Source organism: Natator depressus, chromosome 2 (genome assembly GCF_965152275.1).
Source record: "Natator depressus isolate rNatDep1 chromosome 2, rNatDep2.hap1, whole genome shotgun sequence".
Taxonomy (NCBI): Eukaryota; Metazoa; Chordata; order Testudines; family Cheloniidae; genus Natator; species Natator depressus.
Window position 1 is genome coordinate 32,687,107 of NC_134235.1, and position 12,813 is coordinate 32,699,919.

A 12,813-nucleotide genomic window follows, 5' to 3' on the forward strand; every position below is an offset into this window, starting at 1 on the left:
AGCTATAGCATTTTAAAATTTGAGCTGATGCTTCTGGGAAGCTTCCTGCAGTGTTCACCCACCTCCAGTACTTACCCTCCTTTGAAAACTGCGTTGAGATCTTCAGATAAAAGGTGAAACATACTTTTCAGATTTGTTTATTGTTATCATGCTTGTGCTTTGTCATATTCTCCTTCTCAGCCTCATGGGGTGGATCTTATTCATGCTGATCTCTCATTGCTGTGTCTGCTCCAGCAGTATTTCTTCTGATCAATGCTCTGACTTTACTATCCATGTGAAGCAGAGACCTAGTTACTCTATATAACTACTGTAGAAGTAGACCTGGTGATGTTGGAGCAGTGTGAAAAGTGCTTCCAGTACCATGGGCCCTATAAAGTGAATTTTTAAAATAGGTACATAAGCAGAAAAAAGAAAGGTGAAGTAAAGGCTGGCTAGTTCTGGGAATAGAGGGAAGTTCTTATTTTGCCAAAATGAATTGTAGTTTTAGTGCTCCTCTTTCCTTTTTCTTTTCTAAATTCTGAATAGTCCTGCTTCATGGTTCTCTCTCTCTCTCTCTCTCCCCCCCCTCCCCCTCAGATCAGGAAGGTGTTATCTTGCTCTGAATGTTCCCTTGTGTTCTCTCTCAGAAGAAATTTAAATTTCCTCCTAGTTCAAATGCATTGGCTCCTTTTCAGGCTAATGATGAAAGGTGAGGCTGAACTGAGCAAAAAGACTAAGTCCTTGGCTCTGAGTGGCAGTAGCTTCTTCAGGAACAGCAAAGAATTCTGGCGAACAGCTCCTGAAGCTTTGTTGGATCTAAGTGGAATTCCTATAGAAATGCTTGTGACATCCACACAAGCCCCAAAGGTGAAATCTTGCAGCCTTTACTGATGCAAATAGTCTTTTTCCTCATGTATTCTGTCTTGTTATCACCAATAACATTACTAATGTTAGTAAGACCTACTTCCATGAGTAAAGTTTGCAGCAGTGGGTTCCAAAGGAGTTAACTGTGATTTATATAATTACACCATATACTAGAGATGTAACTGGAACCTGGATCCAAACTTCCCTGAAGTTTAGGAATTTTTAGATTGTTTCCAAATTTTGTGTCCTGGACCCATCTCCAAAGGCATTATTAAAGGCTTAGGATATTATTCTAAATAGTTATCACAATGTTTTTACTAAGGAGGTGCTATGAGGAAATGCTACCTAGAATCACAGAATTATAGACGTGTAGGACTGGAAGGGACCTCAACAGGTCATCTAGTGCAGTCAAGGAAGGAATACATAATAATATATCATATGATGTAACATACACAAAATAATAAAACATATAATGAGGAATGCCAGTATAACTCATGCAAACTTTGACTGGTAGAAATATTTTCCATGAGACCACTGAACGCACCCTGTACCAAATAACACCCTTATATATGCTGGCTCGCACATCCAACTATTATTTTTTTAATTATCCATATTATTCTATTCATGGAACATGTAGACACTCTTCTGCGGAGCACATTCTGAATGCTGTTTGGCAGTTCTGATTTCAAGCTCTGTCTTGTACAGAGAATCTCTGTAAATTCTGCTCAGAAATGTCATTGTAAAAAAAGAAGCCTGGGGAGGGGCAGTTAAATATTAATATTTTCCAGAAGTGTCAGTCTTCTGCCTTAGCATTCGCTAACGGAAACAAGCCAATATCTAGTACTGAATATTTTTTATTTTCACTGCTCTGTATATTTACTGAGGGATTACAACAAACTTCTACACTTTATCTACATTTTAATAGGTCAGTGGGAACATAGGAAGTATATTAAGGTGGACTGCCCCACTTATTAAACTTATGTGAATCCGTCAAAAGCAGTTATATGCAGTAGGGACCTGACAGCGATACGTGATTGAAGTCATGCATCTAGCCAGTTTGTAAGATGATCCCTCTGTACTGAGCCATCAACCGTCCTTAGCATAGGGGCGCACTCATACACACATTCCTGTCAAGTCATCTTGTGAAAGGCAGCCTGCTTCCAGCTTGGCTTGAATGTGCAACCTTAATAAAACTCTCTGAGGTCTGGGAGAAAATAGCAGTTCTGCAGCAGATAGTGTAGGGGAAAGAGACTGGGACATGCATATGCAGCTAACTAAGGAAGGCTACATGCTGGACTGTAACAGGGAGGAAACAATAAATCTTAGCTACTATGCAATAAATATTTCTAATTTTAACTAAGGAAGCTATCATTATAGTGAAATAAAAACCATTTTAGCCAAAGCTGATATTTAAATACTCTTCTCCAATTCTCTTTCCAAAGATTTTTTTTTCTATAAAATAAAGAGCAAATTAAAAGACAGAGGAGGTAAAAGTTTCTATAAGAGCAGGAAAGGAAAGTAGTAATAACATGACAATTTTTCTTTCTTTTGCTTTCCTGGCTGCTCTTCTGGCTCACATAGGATGCAGTAACCAGCGCCGGGGTCCAGAAACCACTGGTAGAAGATACAACCGGATTCAGCATGGGCAGTGCACCTATACTTTCATTCTTCCAGAACAAGACGGGAACTGTCGTGAAAGCACGACAGACCAATACAACACAAATGCTCTTCAGAGAGATGCTCCTCACGTGGAACAGGATTTCTCTTCCCAGAAACTGCAACATCTGGAACATGTGATGGAAAATTACACACAGTGGCTGCAAAAAGTAAGAGTTTCCCTTTCAAATTCTCATTGAACTGATTATTTATCGTGCTTCCCTGTGTTGTTCACAGTTTGCATGTCTTTCTCTGAGAACTGAGATAATGTGGATTTGTCTATTTCCACATTATACATGGTGAGAAATGTTGCAGCTAGAACTCACCCTTTCTTCTTTGGGCTTGCTTTTGGGAGCAAAACTTTCTTCACATTGCTGGGATATGCATCTTTTTTAAAGCGTGATCCCAGGGGACTGAGAATGTTTTGAAAGCCACAGTGTATAATAATCCTTCAGAGACTTCTAATGATGGAACACTTTTCATTAAGTATTCTCATAACCTCTATTTATAGTTCTGGGCTTCAGATCAGATGTCATGAAGGATACCTGGTACCCACCGCAAATGTGTGCACTTTTAAAGAAATACTAACATGACTGCCTAAATGTGATTAATAATTTGAAGGCAATGTAATAAGAATATTATTATTCTCCCCAAAACATATTCAGTTGTACTACCGCAGTCAGCTAATTAGTAAAAAGCAACAATATAATATTTTTTAAAAATCAAGTATGACTTTTTAAAATGTATGGATTACATTGGACATAAAATAGTCTATATAAAATAGTACTGAAGGAATATCAGGAGCTTTTCTGAGTAATACAAAAATAAATTCTTTTTAGTAATTTGTGCTCAAAGTGTAAACTCTCAAATGAACTTTTTTGTAGTTAAAATATGATTTGGGGCTTTGGTCCTGCAAAGACTGATGCAGGTGAATAACTTTACTCATATGGGTAATCCCACTGACTTCAATAGAACTACTCATGGGAGTAAAGTCACCTGTGGAAATCTTTGCAGGATCAAGCCCACAGCTTGGGAATGAGAATTGGCAGTGAGTTATGATCCTGCACAGCTGATAATTTCTATCAAAAATTTTTCACTGTATTGGTGGACACACAGATATTACTGCTGTCCCTAAGACCTGCTTAATGTTACTTTGCCAAGACTCTGCAAGCCACTTAAACAATTGGTGAAATGTTTAATCAGCTAAGACTGCACTAACAAAATTGTCTACATCTTTTGTATTCCATGAGTTACATGTTTCAGTTGTAATAAGAGTTCACATTTAGAACAAATACTGGATATGCAATAAAATGCATATTAGTGTAATTGTTGACAGCTGTATCATTTACAATTCAAATCCCTGTCAGCCACTGCAGAAAAGATTTAATGCCTTTTGTTTACAGTTCTGTAGTTAGTGTGCTTATTTTCTTATCGATTGAACTGTAGTTACTATGTGTTTGGTGCTAACGATATAAGGATGATTATGTGCAGTAAACTCGTGTGTAAAAGAAAATATACATAATAAGATAAACCCAGTTATGTATCTTTCACTTTTTATTTCAGTCTTTCTTTCTTTAAACTGTACATGGAATTCTTTAGAAAGATGAAAGATTAGAACTGGAGGCTTGTCTCTTTCTAGAGTGTAAGATTTCTCATTCAGTTATCACTCTACCTTTCAAAGCAAACGCTATGGAAAGGAGAAATGTCGTCTGTGTTCCCGCACGCATGATTTTACTTGAGCAACTGCCTGCTGAATCATGCTTATGAGATTGTTACTTATTCTGCATTTGTCCACTAGGGACTGAACTAAGATCACTGTTTCACTTGTGCCTTGAACAAGAAGAAAAATCTATTAGAGTATAAGCTTTCGTGGGTTACATACCACTTCATCGGATGCACTGGTGAAGTGGGCTGTCGCCCACTAAAGCTTATTCTCTAATAAATTTGTTAGTCTCTAAGGTGCCACAAGTACTCCTGTTCTTTTTGCAGATACAGACTAACACTGCTGCTACTCTGAAACCTGTCAAGAAGAAAAATGAGTCTCTAGAGTTTTAAAGTCTGAATTAGAGCTAGTATTCACACTTTAGGGAGAGATGGATTAACAGGTAGATAGTCAGTGTAAATGTTACATTTGAGGTCTGTGCACTTTGTCAGTGATCAGAACTTGGGCTGCAGGTGAAACCTTTGCCACAGTTTACATGATACATGCAGCAGTGAGCACTTATCTGCATGTGTCAGTTTTCCACTAGAATGAAAGGGCCTGTTTCTCATTGTGAAGGCAAATGAATCTGACCTGACTACATTATTACAACTCTGAATATTGAATTTGCTTTGTTGCTGCTGCCATTGCAGGGCATTTCAGCAATAACTCATCTCCCTTTCAAAACAAGGAACATATAAAAAAACACCTCAGTTCTATCTCCCCTAATGATTTTCCCCTGAATTTGTAATGTAAGATGTAGTTAATATACTATTTGTCCAATGTTTTCTAATGCACCTGCCATGAACATGGTAAATGAGAAATAGTAGTAGTTATATGGCTATGACCCAAATCATGCAATTATAATCATTAGAAAATATATGTAGAACTGAGCATTTATATCTTGACTTATGTAAAAGAAATGTGTTCATTACTCTACAAAGTAATATATAACATTCATTAAACTGTGTATAGGCAATGTTTGCCAGAACACTGTATTTGTAATAGAATATATACAAAACACTAACTTGGTCATTTTGGAAGACAGATTGCTAGCAACGTTTAGTATAAAAAGAATTCAGTATACATTGTTTAATTAGTAAGTGGGTGCTTTTAGTTTATCTAATCAAGAATAAATGTATTTTTATCTTTTTTTTTTTAAATTAGCAGATTTCTGAAAACAAAATAAATCTTAGAAAAACTTTCTTGCAATGAACCGCCAGTCCAAATCTAGCTGAAAATGCCCTTGCCTGGAGAGCTAACTACAGGCAATTAAGTTTCAGCATTGTCCAATGGAATTTACATATGTATTGTTAGCGTTACTGTGACTCATTGGCAATCCAAGGATGCAGCAAAATGCTCTCCATAGAAATTACCAAGAAGATAGCTTGGTAAACATTTTCAGAGGTTTTCTTAGAACTGTTTATTTGAATACTGGATAATGTTCCTCATTGTGTAAGCTTGGGTTTCATTTCTGCGATATGTTTATTTTAATAGTTGAAAACAGACAGTGCATGTCATTTTTTTTTCTGACAGTAACTGGCTGGCATGCTTGGTATTGAACTGTTCAGTACTTAATGATGGTATTTAAATATTCTCAAAGGAGTCACGTGAAATTTTATCTTGGTAATCTACTCAGGAAATATTTTTCGTAGTCAACTAGTGTGAATTTATGGTATTGATGGGATAAGAATACATTCAGAATGGCTGCAGATTTACGTGTATGGAATCCATTTAGCAGTCACTGTGCATAACAGTGGTAATCACTTTGAGTGGGTGAAGCTTGGCATCATAAACAGTCTATATATCTTCTTTGTTCTCTCACTTAAACTATTTTATAGTATGTTGAAACGGCATATTTGATCATTATACATTATAAAATTCTAATGCCAAATTATAGCCTTGGATTTAAAGGTCAATCAAAATCTTTCTAACCTGCCAAGACCCAAATTCATGATTTTGTCTTTCTCTTGCAACTGTTGATTAACCCCACCTAAAGCAGATGCAGGGAACTTCTTCTTTCATTTCTCTCATTTATTAGTGCTGTCATCAGCTGTAGTGGAGGCATGCTGAACTTGGGCCCTGGCAAGTAAGTAGCAGAAGAAAGAATCTGCAACTATATTATCTTAGTATGTATTTATTTAAAATCTACTCTATTTATTTAAAGACTATCCTTACTGTATGTCTGGCCAGTTATTTGTACAAGGCAATTGCTATCCTCACAGTTCATCATAACATTTTCCAACAGCTTCTGAGCAATGTGCTCAGATTGTAAGTGCCTTTCCTACAGTGTGAAAAGAGGCTGGCTTTTAGGTGTGGCCTTATAGGACAAGTAGAGGAGGCTGACTTTTGAGAAAGTGGCCTTATTTGCAGTTTACATGTAGCCAGATTACCTTTAAAGGGCTCAGCTAAGGTTGCCACCTGTCCTGTTTTCCCAGGTAACTTTTTTGTGGTAGCTGTCCTGAGAAATCTGTCCTGTTTTTTTGTACCTCAGAGGTGGCAACCATAAATGCAGCATGCTCTCCTCTGTCCCCATGCCCATACACCGTGGCCGTCAAGGTCCACTTTCCATCATGGAAAGGTGGAGTTATGGCTCCATATGCTCTCTGTCCCTCTCTGCTCTCTTTGGGGCATTGTGCACTGTCAGTAATGTGTTAGTAACCCTGCACTTCCCTGAATGCACCAGCTGGAATTCCGTTTGGCCTGCCTATGGGGTACTCAAAAGCGGAGGAGGCTCCTTATACACTGACCCTGCAGTGCAGACATTCAAGGGCCAATCAACATCTAACACTAGGAGCACAATGTCTTAAAAGCTGGTGTAATTGACTGAGAAAAAGTGTACTACCGTGCAATGGCTATCTGAAGTATAAGGACAGAAATGCGAGTCATGGCTACTGTTGTGACTTACCTATGAATCCCATTTTCCCAGGTATCCACAAAGATTCCTGAGATCCCTGGGGTTTGCCTTAGCTGAAGTCTTGGGCAAGTAAACAATGTGGTTCTTTCATTTTGCAATTTAAATGCTATAAAAGTGTACTTGCATATGCTTCAGGCATTTGATACAATAAAAAGTATTCCTCTTAAACGAGATTTCTATGTTTTGGGAAGACATTTACTTATGAGATTTTTCAGCACCCTTCTGATGTTTGTTTGTTTTAATGTGGAACTTTTAAATGGTAACCTGTTTATGTGCAAAAAGTAAAGCTGTATCCTGCAAAAATGTACATTTTACTCATGTGAGTAGTGGGTTCTGCTTCAGTTATTCATGTGCCTAAATGTTTATAGGATCATCCCTTAACAGTTCTGAATGTGCATCATCCCTGGTGAAGTGACTCAACTACTAATTTTCACAGGAGCAGAGCAGGCCCTTCATGGACAGATTCTCTCACCCTTAGTATTGTGTTAATAGGCCCATAGGGTGAAGTCCTGGGCCAATTGAAGTCAATTGACTTCAGTGAAGTCAGGATTTCACCTTTAGTTCCATTGAAATCAATAGGATTACTTTCATAGTAAGGTTCTATGCAGTGGAAGTAGGGATTTAGGAATCTGGCCATTAAAGAGCAACGACAACTATCTGGAAACAAATCTGTTCTATTTGTGTCCAAAAATAAAACTGGCTTTTTTACACTTTAAAAAATATATTTTTCTTGCATTCATATGCCTGCATTTTGTTAAGAGCTTTATACACTCAAATTCCTGTAACCCCTAGAGATGCATGGAGGTACCCACAAGAAAGACATGGGACCTCAAGCATGGAAATGTCTGAGAACTGCTAAGTATTGGGGAGTTATATATTTAGCAATATTAAAAAACAAACAAACAGAATAGTAAAGTTCAAGCCAGTCTCTCTTTTTTGCCACATTTTTCTAGCAAATGACTTTTTAAAATAGTTCCCCGGCTTTGATAGAAAGCTGTATCACACTGTGCAATGTAACCTAAATGTGTGTATTTTCATTAATAGCAGCCGTAGTTAGGAACTTTGGTAATAATAAAGCATTAAAAGTATTGGTCATCCTTAAAAATGTCCCACCAACTTTCCCTTTGGTAGATCTCGCCTGTTTAAGAGCACTGGTATATTTTAAAAATCATATAGCGATATAACATAAGGCCACATGATAGTTCAGATGCTCTGAGCATTCACAGTTGCCATTGACTTTAGTACCTGCTGCAGGCAGGCTGTACCTTTGACAGGCTTGTGTGCCTCGGAAAAAGGGCTAGTCCATGTGAGAAAAGGATAGGACTGGGTGTCAGCAGATTTAGTTTCCATTCCTGGTGACCTTAGGCAAGTCACGGTCTGTAACCTCTTCATGTTTCCCCACCTGTAAAATGGATATAATGATACTTCCCTACTTTCTAAGGGTGATAGGAGACTTAATTCATGAATATTTGTAAGGACTTTTGAGATTATAGCACTATTAGCAGTATTACTTATTAGAAAGACGTGTCTAGTGTTTACTGAAAATGATCATTTGAGATTAGGAATTTTTTGGAGGGGAAAATAATTAAAATTATGTTCACTGCAAACAAATAAGAATTAAAATCTGTGGCTGATTCTGTAACACTGAATTAGATTATCAATATGTTCTACAGGTAAAGCTTGATTAAATGGCCTCTGGTTAATGTGTCCCTGCTGTCTCTGTAGGCAGGGGTGCTGAAACAATTTGTATATTGCGGGTGCTAAGAGCCAATGATCCAAACTGTAAACGCTGTTTACGATGGAAACCACATCAAGATAGGGGGTGCGGCAGTACCCACAGCACCTATGTCTGCAGGAGTAATCTTCAGCCCTCTGGAGACCTAACCCCAGGAGAGCCGTTGCCTGCTCCTTCCTGTACAGCATGTATGTGTTGTGGGAGGGGAACAGAAACATAGTTTAGCCTTGCAAAGTTTAGGTGCTCCACAGATCTGGAACTTCCAAGTTCTCCAACCTGCTACTCTGAAAGTTTTCAATGTACTTTAAAATCTTCAGATAACTGGGATTCACCTATATACTTTATCAAAGAGTAAATCCTGAAGCACATTTAGATCAGCTTGTTATTAGCCACGAAATCTACAATCCAGCATGGCTCGATGTATTTTTCTGTGCTTGAAATATCATCAACCAAAGTAAGATGCTAGTAAATAAAAACTGATAGAAACTTTTAAAAATAACATCACAGTCTTTAGCAATGTCATGAACCTGATCCTCAGGAGCAACAGCTTAATCTGAAATAGGCATTTTGGATTGAAAGCCTTCCCAGTGGGATGAGGTTTTCACTCTTGTTCAAAAGGTTAAGAGTTGATCAGGAAAAGGAAATTGAAATAGTATCACATTTCTTAGGAGGTTTTTCTTATGAAACATCTTGTTATTTTAAAACAAGGTTTTTCTTCTGTAACCTGATGTACATAATTTAGGAAGTATTATGAAACATCAGGGTGGCTTATATACAAGGGTGACAGATTCATTAGAAATAAAATGCCATAGACAAATGTACATTTACACTGCTGTACCATTTTTCATTATTGTTATTGCATAAGGATCAAACTTTGCTAAGATAATGTTAGTCTTTTCAAAACAACTCATATTTTAAAAAAGGGAACAAAGAGGGCTACTACACAAAATATATATTGTAAAATATATAATTGTGCCATTAACGAAGTCTCTTCTGAACGCTTCAGTCCATTAAAGGTAGCAATATCCTGAATAATCTGGGTAGATATTTAATTTTAACTGTATTTATGAGAAATTGCTCTTAACATGTGTTGCAGTGTCAAATCTCATGTCAACATTTTATTTGTATTCATTGTTTATATGACAGTACTGTCTAGAGACCCCCAATCAGAGGGCTGTCTATATGAGAAAGTTGTGCTGGTTTAACTAAAGGTGTGATTTTAAATTGATTTTAAAAAGTTAAACTGGTACAAAAGGCTGTGTAGAAACTTATTCTGGTTTAAACCAGACATTCTTCTGGTTTATCTTAAGTCAATTGGGAATCACTTTAAGTCAAACCAAAATCAGCCACTCCTAAATTGAAATGAGAGTATCTACCCAGGGGGATGCACTGGTTTAACTAATCTAGTTTAGCAACTGATTTAAATTGAACTGGTGCAATTTTCTTGTGCACACAAAACCCAAGATTGGGGTCAGTGGGGAAAGATGCACAAGCCGCATTATTGCGCATTTATTTAAATATATTTTGCTTCCTGAAAACTGTTGGCCTATGAGAATTTTACAAATAGAGCTAGAGAAATTTTTTTAATTGAAACCTTGTTCATCAAAAAATGCAGGTTCAGCAACACTGAAACATTTTGCTAATTTTTTTTTATATTTAAAAAAAACAATTTTGGGGGGGTTTAAAATGACTTTTTGTTTACAAATTTCCTTTCATTTTATTTTTGAACATTAAAAAAAAACATTTTAAAATGCTTGATATCAAACTTTGTGAAATTTCCACCAAACAGAAAAATCCATTATTCACTCTGCTCTGCAAATGAAAGTAGCGAGGAGTACCAATATTCAAAGCTTTGGAGGTACGTAATTGAAACACATTGCTTGTGGGCTTGTGACAAGGTGAAAGGGTAAGAAATGCAAGACACCCCATGGACAAAAGGGGGCAGCGTTAGAAAACGCTGTGGATTTGTGTAAGTGGGAGATGAGTGTTTTGGTGAGTCACTTTGAAGGCCTGTAACAATTTCACCTCTTCATAACAATTTCATACCCCTCTCCCTTTCTTTTAAGGGCCAAAAATAAACCAAACTTCCAAATCTGACCATACTTGAACTTGGAAGAAGTTCTGACTTAGATCCAAGCTCTGCGACTAACCCCTGTTTAAATAACAGGTCAAAGCAAAACTCTGGAAGAGCATTCCCCCTCACATACCCCTCAACACAACCCTTCCCACACACACCTGAGCTTTGCGGCGAAAATCTGCTTCTAAACTTTGTGGCTTAGCTCCAATTCTACTTTTTATGCAGGCTTGACTGCTATTAATCACTTGTCATCTTGGCATTGGTTCTTTGGCTCAAAAATGTAACGGAAGAGTTGTTAGTAAGATGAGACCTTTGCATTTAGAATATGCATTAATCCTATCTGTTCTAGTTCTCTTTCTATACTGCCTATAAATTAAAAGCATGCCTTTCATGTAGCCCATTTCATATTACAAATGGGTGCAGATACTCTAATTCTTTATGGAAAAAATACTGAAACCTTGTGCTCTCCATTCCTTGGTATGCGGTTGTGCATATAAAGCTGTGGACATGTCCCAAATGAACTAGATGTTGTGTACAACTTTTGTGATTCACATCTTCTTTACAGAATGGAGCTCAAGTTAATGCAAATGTGTATGTGTTTCCTGAGGGTACTTGGCATAAAATACTTTTAAATATTTTTCGGTATTTGCTTTTTAGTTGTTGGAATCAGATTTTGTCATTTGTCAGATTGTCTGACTGTTTACAAATAATGACCCAGGCATACCTTCTGCAGGCCAAACCCATGGAGGGGGATGAAAATTCTTGAGTTTCCACTCACAGAATTGCCATCTGATCAGACATTCCATCTAAAGGTCTTGGTTAAAAATTTCTTACTGTGGATTGAAGAGGGGACATGGCCTCAGGAGGACTTGCAGAATGAGGATAAGCACTATGGGCCAGATCTGTAAAGTTATTGATGCCTAAATCAGTGGGAATGAGGTGCCAAAATATCTTTAAAAATCTGTCACTGTGTGCTCCCCAGGTCATAACAGCAAATCTATGGCACTGTGGAAGTACAATGGAAGGCTAATGGGGAGAAAAACTGACCAGGATATTTTGGTCCTTCCTGATAGCACATTTTCTTTAAGATTTCAACACTGGCAGCCAGATGGGAGCCAATTTAGCTGAGTACTAAACAATTTGGAAAATTGGGCCCAGCAACAACACTTCTATGTGCTGTGTGTTGTTATGGGACCCCATTGCCAAACCTCCAACAAAGCCAGTGTTTAATTTGTAATGAAAGAGGTGCCAGGGCTCAAGCAATTAGGTGCTGTGGCATAACTGATGCAGCAAACCCAGAAGTGCTGGGGCTATGAACTGCCAAGCCTAGAAGTGCCGGGGATCAGCCCTAGTAAGCCCTGACACAAATTAAGCCCTGATCAAGGGTTTCCTGTGTGAAAGGGTTTTTTCTTGTAAGATATTATCAGCATTATGGTAGGAGATGTATTTTCACAGGGCCTGAGGGGGATAACATTGTAGGATGGCCATTCTTCTCACAGAGCCTCCTTCTGCCCACATCATAGTCCTGAACCTGCAGAGGGAACTTCCATGAGCGTCAGGAGAACAGTGCTGATGCCATTTCAAAGCCTCTACTCACCCATTCGGGGCATAATGGCCAATTACATGATTTAGGGCCCAGAGTCTACAAAATGGCACTGGATTGAGGGCCCATGGTCTTCAAAGTGGAACTGGTGCTTGCCCTAAATGGGTAAATTTATTTGATTATTTTGAGATGTACTTTAAGTCTTGACCTTTAGGATATTCCAGATCCATGGAACACATTTTAACAACCTAAAATGTCATAGGAATAACTTTGTGCAATCTCCAAACCAGCTTTTTAATTTGCCCTTTGGGTAGGTAGCGAGGGGAGGTGAGGTACCTGTTTC

General features: G+C 37.8%; 1 protein-coding gene across 2 annotated transcripts in view; it reads left to right on the forward strand.

Annotated features, from left to right (window-relative positions):
* Positions 1-2,049: 2,049 nt before the first annotated feature.
* The window catches only part of ANGPT1 (angiopoietin 1), a 206,673-nt gene continuing 195,909 nt past the window's right edge, over positions 2,050-12,813 (forward strand). The window contains exon 1 of one of the 2 annotated variants that reach the window (XM_074943948.1): positions 2,050-2,669. In XM_074943948.1, the coding sequence (XP_074800049.1) occupies positions 2,373-2,669 (297 nt within the window). In that variant the 5' untranslated portion in view covers positions 2,050-2,372. The remainder of the gene's footprint in view (positions 2,670-12,813) is intronic. The other variant, XM_074943949.1, reaches the window with a different exon arrangement.